This window comes from Myxocyprinus asiaticus, chromosome 10 (assembly GCF_019703515.2).
Source record: "Myxocyprinus asiaticus isolate MX2 ecotype Aquarium Trade chromosome 10, UBuf_Myxa_2, whole genome shotgun sequence".
In the NCBI taxonomy this organism is placed as follows: Eukaryota; Metazoa; Chordata; class Actinopteri; order Cypriniformes; family Catostomidae; genus Myxocyprinus; species Myxocyprinus asiaticus.
In genome coordinates this window covers 21,190,946-21,204,361 of record NC_059353.1, presented here as the reverse complement: position 1 = coordinate 21,204,361, position 13,416 = coordinate 21,190,946, and the positions used below count along the sequence as shown (strand labels likewise).

The window sequence follows — 13,416 nt, the reverse complement described above, 5'->3', positions numbered from 1 at the left end:
TTGGTAATACTCATTCAGATGAGTTTTTGATTTTTGGTTTCTTGTTAAATCCAGATGGGTTTTGGGCTTTTTGAGATCCCATGAGGGGATTTCGCAAAAATGTGTCTGCTCCAGAATGTTTAAATGCACTTTCAGATTCTCTAGATGGGTTTTTATATGTAGGCCAAATGGATGAATGTTACTTGGTTTTCTTTCATATAGTATTGAATGTTAAGTTGAGAAAACTGCTGGATAGGCTGGATTTTCTTTGTTTTCAGTTTGGTTGCATAAGGTAGGGCCACCTTTAGGCATCGGATTTCCAAGGAAGGTTCATTGGCTTCCACATAAAAACTTAGAATTGGTAATGTTCTGTATGCTCCTAAGGCCAGTCGAATTCCTTGGTGGTGAACAGTATCTAGAAGTCATATATATGATCTCCTGGCTGATCCATAAATGATGCTTCCATAGTCCAGCTTTGAGCGAATCAAGGTTCTGTACAGAGCTGAACTGTCTGCTCCCCATTTGGTTTTAGATAAAACCTTTAAAACATTCATAGCTTTAAAACATTTCTTTTTCAATAATTTAATATGAGGGATAAAAGACAGCTTACTATCAAAGTTGATACCAAGGAACCTGTTCTTTTTAACGACTTTGATGGCGACTCCGTCCATAAACAACTCAGGTTCACTGTGCAACGAACGGAGCTGACAGAAATGCATACAGTTTTTGTTTGTGAGAACTTGAAACCATTCCGAGTTGACCAGGAATGTATTTTGTTTATCTTCATGTGGATTTTTCACTCGATAGTATGCATGTACTTGCTTCTGTAGCAAATGCAGATGTCATCTACATATAAACTACAATGAACATCAGAACCAATAACTTTTGCAATGCTGTCTATTTTAATACTAAAAAAGTTACTGATAGAATACTACCTTGAGGTACTCCGAGTTCTTGTTTATGTAGATTAGACAAGGTGTTTGCTATCTTTACTCTAAAAAGTCTGTTCGATAAAATTTTTTTAATGAAGATTGGCAGGTGACCTCTAAAATTCATTCGATACAGATCCTTTAAAATGCCATGTTTCCACGTCGTGTCATAGGCTTTCTCCAGATCAAAGAAGACAGCTACAACATGCTCCTTTCTAATGAAAGCATCACAAATATAGCTTTGAATGATGACTAAATATTTTAAAAGGGCCTAAACTCTGAATGATTTATCTGAAATAATTCTCCTTTATATTAATCAAGAGTCCACAATGTTTCTTATTTTGCAATGCTCTGCCCAAAACAAAGGTTTATTTAAATCTTTACGGTATATAAAAACATTAGAGACACATGGTCAATCTATAAATGAATTTTGGAGGAATTCAGGCAAGTTTCAGCACCTCCTGTACCATCACTCCAATTCCATCAAATATTTCATGCAGTGGTGCTTTGCACATGAAAGCACTGGTGGTGACAATCTTATTTTTCTCATCAACATGGGCCTCGTTGACATGCTTGCAGATGTGCTTGCAGCCAAGTTGAGTAATAGCTTCAGCAGTGGCTGGAACATCTGGATATCTGAAAGACAAGGATTCAGTGACATCATTTTAGATCAACACAATTATGGCAATTTTTTTTTTTTAAATTGTGTATAGATTTATTCCTGACCTTCTATTCCTGGTGCAAATCAGCTCAGGCTTTTCTGTGTGTTAAGCAACCTCCATTTTTTTTTCAAAATCATATTTTGCCATACAAAGACAAAAAGCCCCATCCTGAGTATGTTAGCCTATTAGGATATATTCCTAAAATCTTAGCCTTTTAGGAACATGGTAATGTATATGGTACTGTAGTGTATAGTGTCTTTATTGTACATTGAATTATTTAGTATATATAGTATTGCACTCAGTATGCATGCACATTCACACACGGCCTTATGTATTATGTCTTAAAGCAGCATTTACACACAATGTTTGACAATAAAGCTTGTATTTATTTTACTCTGCTGCATTCAATACAAGTTTTCCCGGTTTCTAAGTATGTATAAAAACAAGTTTGCCCCGTATACTAAGCTTAAGCTTTAAATTCCATGAAAACATTATAAGTCCCACTCTCTAAAAATCTTAATATATACTGTCTATATACAGGGTTGGGGAGTAACAGAATACATGTAACGGGATTACGTATTTAAAATACAAAATATAAGTAACTGTATTCCACTACAGTTACAATTTAAATCATTGGTAATTAGAATACAGTTACATTCAAAAAGTATTTTGATTACTGAAGAGATTACTTTGCATTTTATTGTCATTTATTTCATTTTAATATTTAGTCCTTTCAGATGGAAAACATTTATGCATATAAATGATGCGATCTAAAGTGCATTTGAACAGCGGTGAAACACTTTCTTATTATGTGTTACATTCATACAAGCAGACAGAGATGTAAGTATGAAGCAGAAGAAATAGAAATAAACCTTGTATAAATTGTCAGCTTTATGCTAAGCTAAAATGCTATTTCTAGCCATTTTACATGCACGTTACAAGGCACGATAATATTTTTTTATCAAGACAATTCACGTTAGATCATAATTTCTTTTTTTCTAGTGAGACCTTTGATATTAGGGCAAAAATCATATTCTTGATTAAAAAAAAATTGTATTGTTTTTCTGTAAAAATATCAAAAAATCCTTAAAACAAGATCAGTTAGATATATCTTGTTTTAGAAACAACGCTGCATAAGATATTTAGGTTTTTCAGAGAATGTATTTTTAACATGTGTATTTTGTCTTACTGTACTGGCAGAGTTTTTATAGTCAAAACAAGTGAAAAAATCGACCAGTGCTGAAGAAGTAATCCAAAGTATTTAGAATACGTTACTGACCTTGAGTAATCTAACGGAATACGTTACAAATTACATTTTACAGCATGTATTCTGTAATCTGTAGTGGAATACATTTCAAAAGTAACCCTCCCATCCCTGTCTATATATATGGTTTACCTTTCATCCTTTTCATGGCCAACAGTCACCTCACAGCCAGGGAAAACCTTAGCTGCCAGCACAGGTGAGATACAGCACAAGCCGATGGGCTTCTTCTCGGCATGAAAGGCCTGCAGCACTGTTTTCACCTGCTCATTGACAGAGCAGTCTTTACCCTGGACAGCCCAGCTACACAGGTTTTTGGCTGCACCAAAACCACCTGACAAAATAATATAAGAAAGTAAATCCTGGTGTTTTTAACACAACACACTAAATTAAATGCAGATTTAAAGAGAGTATGGACATTCTTCCAAAACAGCTGTAAACAGCAGATGTGTGCTAACCAGGAAAGATGATGGCATCTAGATTCTTCACATTAACCTGAGAAAGGTCTTGGATATCACCCCGGGCAAGTCTGGCACTCTCCACAAGCACATTCCTCTTTTCCTCAGTTGGAGAGTCTTTCAGGTGATCTACAACATGCATCTGATCAACATCGGGTGCAAATATCTTGACCTGTTGGGAGGTTGATTCTGTTACTAAAGAAAATCCTAGACATGAATAAGCAATTCATTGTAAAATGTAGTACAAATAAGGCTGGGACTGATTTCAAACCAGCAAACCAAGTTATAAATACACTATACTATAAAATATTTCTTTGGCTATAAATATCCAAATTATACAATGATAACAAGTGTTTCTCATTTTTTGTTTTTGTATATTTCAATGTACCACTCCACTATTAAAGGAATAGTTCACCCAAAAATGTAATTCTCTCATCATTTACTCACCCTCATGCCATCCCAGATGGGTATGACTTTCTCTCTTCTGATAAAAACAAACCAATGCACCTCCAGGATTTTTTTATGGGGTGGCCAGAGTAGAACAGTAAACATTTGTATGTTTTTATAGTATGTTTTATAGTACTATGACCTCTTACATGTCAAGGAAAATTTGATTTCTCAATGCATGACACCTTTAAGTCCTGTAAGTTGCGAAGTGGGGCCCCCATGGATCGGACTTGTTGGTCCAGCACATCCCACAGATGCTCAATCGGATTGAGATCTGGGAAATTCGGAGGCTAAGTCAACACCTTGAACTCTTTGTCATGTTCCTCAAACCATTCATGAACAATTTTTTCAGTATGGCAGGGCAGATTATCCTGCTTAAAGTGGCCACTTCCATCAGGGAATACCGTTGCCATGCAGGGGAGTACGTGGTCTGCAGCAATCTTTAGGTAGGTGGTGCGTGTCAAGTAACATCCACACGAATGCCAGGACCCAAGATTTCCCAGCAGAACATTGCTCAGAGCATCACACTGCCTCCACCGGCCTGCCTTCTTCCCATAGTGCATCCTGCTGCCATCTCTTCCCCACGTAAACGACGCACACGCACCCAGCCGTCCACATGATCTAAAAGAAAACAGGATTCAGACCAGGCCACCTTCTTCCGTTGCTCCATGTTCCAGTTCTGATGCTCATGTGTCCATTGCAGGTGCTTTCGGCGGTGGACAGGGGTCAGCATGGGCACTCTGACTGGTCTGCGGCTACGCAGCCCCATATGCAGCAAGCTGCGATGCACTTACTTTCTATCATGGCCAGCATTAAGTTTTTCAGCAATTTATGCTACAGTACCTCTTCTGTAGGATCGGTACTGTAGGATCATCAATGAGCCTTGGGCGCCCATGACCCTGTCTCCGGGTCACTGATTGTCCTTCCTTGGACCACTTTTGGTAGGTACTAACCACTGCTTACTGGGAACACCCCACAAGATCTGCCGTTTTGGAGATGCACTGACCCAGTTGTCTAGATATCACAATCTGGTCCTTGTCAAAGTCGCTCAGACCTTTACGCTTGCCCATTTTTCCTGCTACCAACACATGAATTCAAGAACTAATTTTTTAACCACTCCAAAGATTTCATATTAGCAAACTATAGTTTTGGCAAGTCGTTTAGTACATCTACTTTGTGCATGACATTAGTAATTTTTCCAACAATTGTTTACAGACAGATTGTTTCACTTTTAATTGACTATATCACAATCATTCCAGTGGGTCAGAAGTTTACATACATGAAGTTAAATTCCAGAAATTATGTCAAGCCTTTAGGCAATTAGCTTCTTATAGGCTAATTGGAGTCAATTGGAGATGTACCTGTGGATGTATTTTAAGGCCTAAGTTGGGCCTCTTTGCTTGACATCATGGGAAAATCAAAAGAAATCCCAAAAAAATTGTGGACCTCCACAAGTCTGGTTCATCCTTGGGAGCAATTTCCAAACGCCTGAAGGTACCGTGTTTATCTGTATAAACAATAGTACACAAGTATAAACACCATGGGACCAAGCAGCATTTAAACCGCTCAGGAAGGAGACGCATTCTGTCTCCTAGAGATTAATGTAGTTTGGTGCGAAAAGTGCAAATCAATCCCAGAACAACAGCAAAGGACCTTGTGAAGATGCTGGAGGAAACAGGTAGACAAGTATCTATATCCACAGTAAAACAAGTCCTATATCGACAAAACCTGAAAGGCTGCTCAGCAAGGAAGCAGCCACGGCTCCAAAACTGCCATATAAAGCCAAACTACAGTTGGCAAGTGCACATGGGGACAAAGATCTTTTGTGGGGAAAATTATGTGGATATATTGAAGCAACATCTCAAGACATCAGCCAGGAAGTTAAAACAAGTCGCAAATGGGTCTTTCAAATGGACAATGACCCCAAGCATACCAAAAGTTGTGGCAAAATGGCTTAAGGACAAAAAAGACAAGGTATTGGAGTGGCCACCACAAAGCCCTGACCTCAATCCAATAGAAACTTTATGAGCAGAACTCATATCTGCATGATTTTATGCACTGCACTGCTGCCACACGATTGGCTGATTAGATAATTGCATGGATGATTGTTAATGCCAGACAGGCTGGTTTGAGTATTTCTGTAAATGCCGATCTCCTGGGATTTTCACACACAACAGTCTCTAGAATTTACTCAGAATGGTGCCAAAAACAAAAAACATCCAGTGAGCGGCAGTTCTGTGGATGGAAATGCCTTGTTGATGAGAGAGGTCAACAGAGAATGGCCAGACTGGTTCGAACCGACAAAGTCTACGGTAACTCAGATAACCACTCTGTACAATTGTGGTGAGAAGAATAGCATCTCAGAATGCTATTCTTCTCTCAGAATGCAGTGCTAAGTCCGTAGCGATGCGGAGCTCTTTGAATGTCTCTGGATCATAGCCTTGCTCGTCCATTTGCTTGAGGAGCTTAGCTTGGAAAACTTGGAGCACCGCCATCGCGTGGAGTGCTGAACCTGCTTTACCCGCCATTGAGTATGCTTTCCCAGCCAGTGCGGATGCCCTGCGAGGAACTGGCGTCAGCACTGGCTGGGAAAGCATACACAATAGCGGGTAAAGCAGGTTCAGCACTACATGGTACGCGTTGCCGGTTCATTCTGAAGTGCACACAGACCATGTTTATCGGTCTTTAAAGCCTTTGGCAGTTAAATGATCACATATGATCATATCTCCGTTTTGATGTTATTTTGATTAATTATACAGCCCTGAAAAATCATGAAATAAGTCTACTGATGCACTCTATGAAACTTAATGGCCAAATAAAAGGCTCATTAAAATCATTGTAATATACACGTTATTGTTGAAATTTATATCTTCAGCAAAATCATCGCGATGACATTGTGGGTATTCGATGTATTGCCCAGCTCTAGTTAGTTTTATTGCCACTTTTCGTTGCCACTGTTTTTAAACAAAGTCGACATACTGGCTCGTTCACGTTAATGGGCTCTCTCTCTCATTTGGCTTAAAGCCAAAATGTTCCCACACCGGAGCTGTGGACTGCAGCTTTGAAACCAAGTCCATTTGGACTTATTCTTCCAAACTTTCAGGCTGGAATTATGCAGTCGTCAGGAAAAACACCTATTAAAACACCTATTAGTCTCGAGTAACACGCAATCTTCACCTGTCGCTGTCCGCTCTGTGTGTGTGGAACTACCCCGCCTCCAACACAGAGAGCAGATGAGAGAACAGAAGCAGCATGACTGGCTAAATTGTTGCTGACATTTATTCTTATGTAAACATACACGCATGTAAACACAATGGGCAATATCGAGGTCATGTCCATACATCACACGATAAGTCGATAACGTAATTATTGTGACAGGCCTATGTGCCATTTGGAAAATCTGGTTCCAGTAAATCTTCTTTTAAGGAGTTCATCTCGACTCTGTGAGCATGTGTGCGCACCTCATGAATGAGTGCATACAGACAATTCTTCTGTGTCTATTTCAGTTCAAACTGGAAAAACATAACCACTTAAGTAATTTCAGAGAATGCTGGGTTTTATGGCGGCAGCAACCGACGTCATACCGTTAGGTCTGTTACACATGAGACCTCTCCAGTACTGACTGGATGTTCCACATTGGGCCTGGAGCCTCGGGCGCGTGCGCATCACGGTGACTCGCCGCTGTCTGGCTGCTCTTGCACCATGGACAGCACCGGCCTTCTACCAACAGGGTGTTATGCTGGGTCAAATTTTCAGAAGGAAAGTCATCTCCATCACTAGTGTCTTTCCAGGGGGCCTTAAAAACTGATTTATTTTTCCTAGCTTTCAATTAATTGCATTATAAATTGTATTATGTCAATTTCTCTTATCCTGTCTTTGTCGAATTTAAATGTTTGTTGTATTCTTAAGCTGTATGTATGTGATTGTATTTTTTTGTAACTCCATGTACAGCACTTTGGTACCCAGTGCGGTTTTTGAAAGTGCTCTATAAATAAAATTGAGTTGAATTGAGAAAGTGCTGACCACAGATGCATCCAACACAGGTTGGGGCGCGGTATGTGATGGACGCATGACTTTTGACACCTGGACAGGTGCGAAACGGGTGTGGCATGTAAACCACCTAGAGGTACTGGCTGTCTTTCTAGCTTTGAGTGCTTTTCATTAATCATCAATCACTACGTTCTGAATCGTTCGGACAACAATGACCCACGTATGGCTGGCAAAATACAAGTATACATTTCCTCCGGTGCACCTCCATTCTGTCATCAGCAAAGTCCGAGTGGACATGAAAACAGTCCTGTTACTTGTGCCGAAATGGCCCAATCTGTCCTGGTTTCTGGAGATGGTAGAAATACTGGACGGGCCTCCATGGGAAATACCGCACGAGCTGTGAAGCCTTTCATGTGTGGCCTTTGAACGGAGCACAGCGGACGAGACAGAATTGGCTCAGTCGGATATAAACACCATTGTACAGGCTAGAGCACTGTCCACGTGACGCCTTTACGCACTGAAATGGAATGTGTTCACTAATTGGTGCTTTTCACATGGCAAAGACCCTGTGCACTGCCCCATACCTGAAATTCGTACATTTCTTTCAGATCGATTGGACGCAGGGCTCACTCCGTCAATGCTCAAAGTTTATGTGGCGACTATATCTGCGTATCACGCACCTAAAGCCGGCACCTCTATAGGCAAACATGATTTAATCATAATTCCTTAAGGGGGCAGGGGTGGCTAAATCCCCCTTGCCCAGCTACAGTCCCGACTTGAGACCTAACTTTGGTCCTAAAAGTGCTCGTGGGGCCTCCCTTCGAGCCTCTGGACTAAGTCGCAGGGTGCAAACTGCCCAATTGGTGTTAAAGATAGGGCTGCAACAACTCATCGATAAAATTTATAATTATCGATAATGGAAATCATCGACAACGAATTTCATTATCGATTAGTTGGATATTTGCAGTAAGCACAGAGAAGCCCCGTCATCATAATCGTTAGTTGCAGCCCTAGTTAAAGCATACTCAACTAGAGGCGTGGCCTCTTCATGGACATGCACGAATGGTGTGTCCTTATAAGACATACAGTGCATCCGGTAAGTATTCACAGCGCTTCACTTTTTCCACATTTTGTTATGTTACAGCCTTATTCCAAAATGGATTAAATTCATTATTTTCCTCAAAATTCTACAAACAATACCCCATAATGACAACGGGAAAGAAGTTTGTTTGAAATCTTTGCAAATGTATTAAAAATAAAAAAACGAAGAAAAAAAAAAAAAAATCACATGTACATAAGTATTCACAGCCTTTGCTCAATACTTTGTTGAAGCACCTTTGGCACCAATTACAGCCTCAAGTCTTTTTGAGTATGATGCTACAAGCTTGGCACACCTATTTTTGGGCAGTTTCTCCCATTCTTCTTTGCAGGACCTCTCAAGCTCCATCAGGTTTGATGGGGAGCGTCGGTGCACAGCCATTTTCAGATCTCTCCAGAGATGTTCAATCGGGTTCAAGTCTGGGCTCTGGCTGGGCCACTCAAGGACATTCACAGAGTTGTACCGTAGCCACTCTTTTGTTATCTTGGCTGTGTGCTTAGGGTCGTTGTCCTGTTGGAAGATGAACCTTTGCCCCAGTCTGAGGTCCAGAGCGCTCTGGAGCAGGTTTTCATCAAGGATGTCTCAGTACATTGTTGCATTCATCTTTCCCTCAATCCTGACTAGTCTCCCAGTTCCTGCCGCTGAAAAACATCCCCACAGCATGATGCTGCCACCACCATGCTTCACTGTAGGGATGGTATTGGCCAGGTGATGAGCGGTGCCTGGTTTCCTCCAGACATGACGCTTGCCATTCAGGCCAAAGAGTTCAATCTTGGTTTCATCAGACCAGAGAATTTTGTTTCTCATGGTCTGAGAGTCCTTCAGGTGCCTTTTGGCAAACTCCAGGCAGGCTGTCATGTGCCTTTTACTGAGGAGTGGCTTCTGTCTGGCCACTCTACCATACAGGCCTGATTGGTGGAATGCTGCAGAGATGGTTGTTTTTCTGGAAGGTTCTCCTCTCTCCACAGAGAAACGCTGGAGCTCTGTCAGAGTGACCATTGGGTTCTTGGTCACCTCCCTGACTAAGGCCCTTCTCCCCCGATCGCTCAGTTTGGCTGGGCGGCCAGCTCTAGGAAGAGTCCTGGTGCTTCCAAACTTCTTCCATTTATGGATGATGGAGGCCACTGTGCTCACTGGGACCTTCAATGCTGCAGAAATGTTTCTGTACCCTTCCCCAGATTTGTGCCTTGATACAATCCTGTCTCGGAGGTCTACAGACAATTCCTTGGACTTCATGGCTTAGTTTGTGCTCTGACATGCACTGTTAACTGTGGGACCTTATATAGATAGGTGTGTGCCTTTCCAAAGCATGTCCAATCAACTGAATTTACCACAGGTGGACTCCAATCAAGTTGTAGAAACATCTCAAGGATGATCAGTGGAAACAGGATGCACCTGAGCTCAATTTTGAGTGTCATGGCAAAGGCTGTGAATACTTATGTACATGTGATTTTTTTTCATTTTTTATTTTTAATAAATTTGCAAAGATTTCAAACAAACTTCTTTCACATTGTCATTATGGGGTATTGTTTGTAGAATTTTGAGGAAAATAATGAATTTAATCCATTTTGGAATAAGGCTGTAACATAACAAAATGTGGAAAAAGTGAAGCGCTGTGAATACTTTCCGGATGCACTGTATGTTTTTCAGCAGGATGGTCTTCTCAAAACACATTTGCAAGGTTTTACAACCTAGACAAAGTCTCTCTCTTAGCAAGTCATCTCTGTCTAGAGCGCTTGCTATTTTTTTGGTCAAACATATACTTATGCCCCTCTTTTTAAATATGGGCTCAATGACTTTTTACACAACTGCCTGCAATCAGACTGCTGTATTTCCCAAAAGTCACAGGCACTTTCATTACAAAAAAAACTTTCTTCCCGACTGGGTTCGTAAAGGGGTTAATTCATAATATATTATTATAGTTCATATATATATATATATATATATATATATATATATATATATATATATATATATATATATATATCTGAGTGTTCCCCTCCTGGCCCACCATGAGGGTCATTCACTTGCGGCATATTCACTCATGCGGGACTGCGGCATCATGTTTCCTCTCTGGGGAGGTTATGTCGTGTAGTGCGGTGTGATGAGACTCTGTTCCCCATAGTGTCAGCTTAGTGATGCAATGTCTGGTTCCCCTCGTCTCAGGGAACCAAGGTTAAATACGTAACCGAGACGTTTCCCGCGATTGTAATCCTGGTCTTAATATATTTATAACATCTCTGTGCATTAAATAGTCTGCACACATATTTTCACTGTAAACCATATGACGTTTCTGATGCTCCATTTCTCCTCGTCGAGAAAAAAACTATGTTTTTTATTATACTAAATTCTGGTAAAACAGCTATTCACCTTCCACGTGAAACCAATCTTGGATGAATGGGAAACAAAAAGTAGGAAAGCTAATTCTTAATTCTTTTCAAAATGAAACTAGACCTGTTTGTTTAAGGAAGACAAATTTATTACAGTTACAGTGAGTCTATACAGTACGTACAGTGACTTTTGGTTCACCTGGGGAAAATATCTCTCTTTCACAAGGTAAAATGTTTGGTAAAAACTGTTGTATAAATGCTTACTTGGTTGTTTTGTCCAAGAGCTTGTTTTGCTGTGTTTGTTTCACAGCGCTCCTCTTACAAGCACTGCTGATGAGACATTATTCTGAATATATATAGAATATTACATACATACAATATTATTCTGAGTTAAATATAAAGTGACATAATGATCATGGTGGTTGGGGGGGCCAGTGGGATGGCCAGTTTTTTTCAAGGGGGGCCACGAGGTGCCACCAAATGAAGATTTTTAGAAGAATATCTCAGCTCTGTAGGTTCAAACAATGCAAGGGAATGGTGATCAGGGTAGGGTTGCACCAGCTGTGCATAAGTTCTCACGTAAGTTGGGATGTAAAGTTCACACTAAGGGCTTAGTAACTACTAGTTAGTTTGTAACTAAGTCAGTGTTTAATTTGGTTGCACCACCTGTTATTAATGCAAGACTTAACTAGTAGGTCGTAAGCTCTCTGTAAAGTAATGCGTAGTCGCATAATATGACGTTTACCTGTATTTATCCAATAAACAGCTTCAGTTTTATCTCGTTACAGTTGATGTTCAAAACTTGTTTGCTCGTAACTGTCAGTTGTAATAAATTATACCCCCATTAAAATACGATACGTAATAAAAGTAGATTTGCTAAATAGTAGGCTATATTTGCCCTGTGTAAATAACAAAATATAGGAACTAGTATCAAAAATAAATAAGGAGTGATAAATAAATACTAATACAACAGCCAGGAAAAATAGACATTAATTTTAATATCCTATATATATTTGAATGTGTTGAAACTTGACACCGGGTGACACACCCTAAAAACGGCCCCGTTAGATCGGTTTCATGCTGAAGAGCCGATAAAAAGTTTTTTTCTCTCTCGTAAATGTAAACGAGTGTAAATGTCAACATCATACTGTATGTCGAAATTATTGATGCCTGTCACCCAAAACATGAGCTCATTGTCAATAAATGAGTCTGCTTTTTTATTCCATCCTTTACTCCTGGATGGAGGCTGCCGTAAATATTTAGTTTATATGTAGGGGTTAGGTTCTACCTAAGTTTAATGGTGCAACGCTCAAATATTTAGTAGTGCGTAAATTGTGACTTAGTGCCCATTTACGCCACAAATAGTCTAAGTTTTAACATACGCATAGCTGGTGCAACCGGCTCTTTTACATCTTAAACCCACACGTGGTGCCTGTTTAGTTTCACTTTCACATCTGAACGTGAAAGTGGAAATTTAGATAAAAAAAAATGAGTTAAATGTCGATCTGTTTCTCACTCACATCTATCATATTGCTTCTGAAGATATTGATTTAACCACTGGAGTCATATGGATTACTTTTATGTTTCCTTTATGTGAGTTTGGAGCTACAAATGTTTGAATTGTATGGACCAACAGAGCGGAAATATTCTTCTGAAAATCTTTATGTTCCGCAGAAGAAAGAAAGTCCTACACATCTGTGATGGCATGAGGGTGAATAAATGATGAGAAAATGAACTATCCCTTTAATCACGTCAAAACCTGAGTTTATCCTGATCATGAAGGAAATTTAAAGAAGGCCAAATCTCCAATAATCTTTCAGAAACGCGCTGTTTCAACCCAACATACAACAATTGTTGGGGCATTTTTCATATCAATTCGAGCATTTTGCAAAGTGGAGCTGATCATTTGAGCTGATATAGATACGGTTGGCATGCAGGTTCACACCCAGTATACTGTTTATACTTACAGAAGCTTGCTGACGGCTCAGATGAACGAGCACCGCAGACGCCTCGTGGATTTCACTTCCATCAAATACACCACAGCCTGCCAACACTACAGCAACACGCTTTGCCATGTCTTCAAATTAAACGACTATCACAAACTCGCTGAAACACGCGGTGATCTTGAAAGCTTCAGTACTTTCTTTCAGTTTCGGGAATGAAAAGTGCGATAGCGACAATGTTACAGCGCCTCCAGCGGCAGTGGCGAAGAGAGGAGAGCGCTGTGGACCGGAAAACTTTTATTTTGAAATGCATTTCCA

At 40.1% G+C, this 13,416-nt stretch overlaps 1 protein-coding gene across 1 annotated transcript; it reads right to left on the bottom strand.

Annotated features, from left to right (window-relative positions):
- Positions 1 to 1,240: 1,240 nt before the first annotated feature.
- On the bottom strand, positions 1,241 to 13,340 carry zgc:162944 (uncharacterized protein LOC569993 homolog). The gene is made up of 4 exons (XM_051708366.1): positions 13,123 to 13,340; positions 3,290 to 3,461; positions 2,967 to 3,165; positions 1,241 to 1,544 (listed from the first exon to the last, which is right to left on the bottom strand). The coding sequence occupies exons 1-4, from the start codon at positions 13,228 to 13,230 to the stop codon at positions 1,349 to 1,351; spliced, it is 675 nt and encodes a 224-aa protein (XP_051564326.1). The 5' UTR covers positions 13,231 to 13,340; the 3' UTR covers positions 1,241 to 1,348.
- Positions 13,341 to 13,416: the final 76 nt, after the last annotated feature.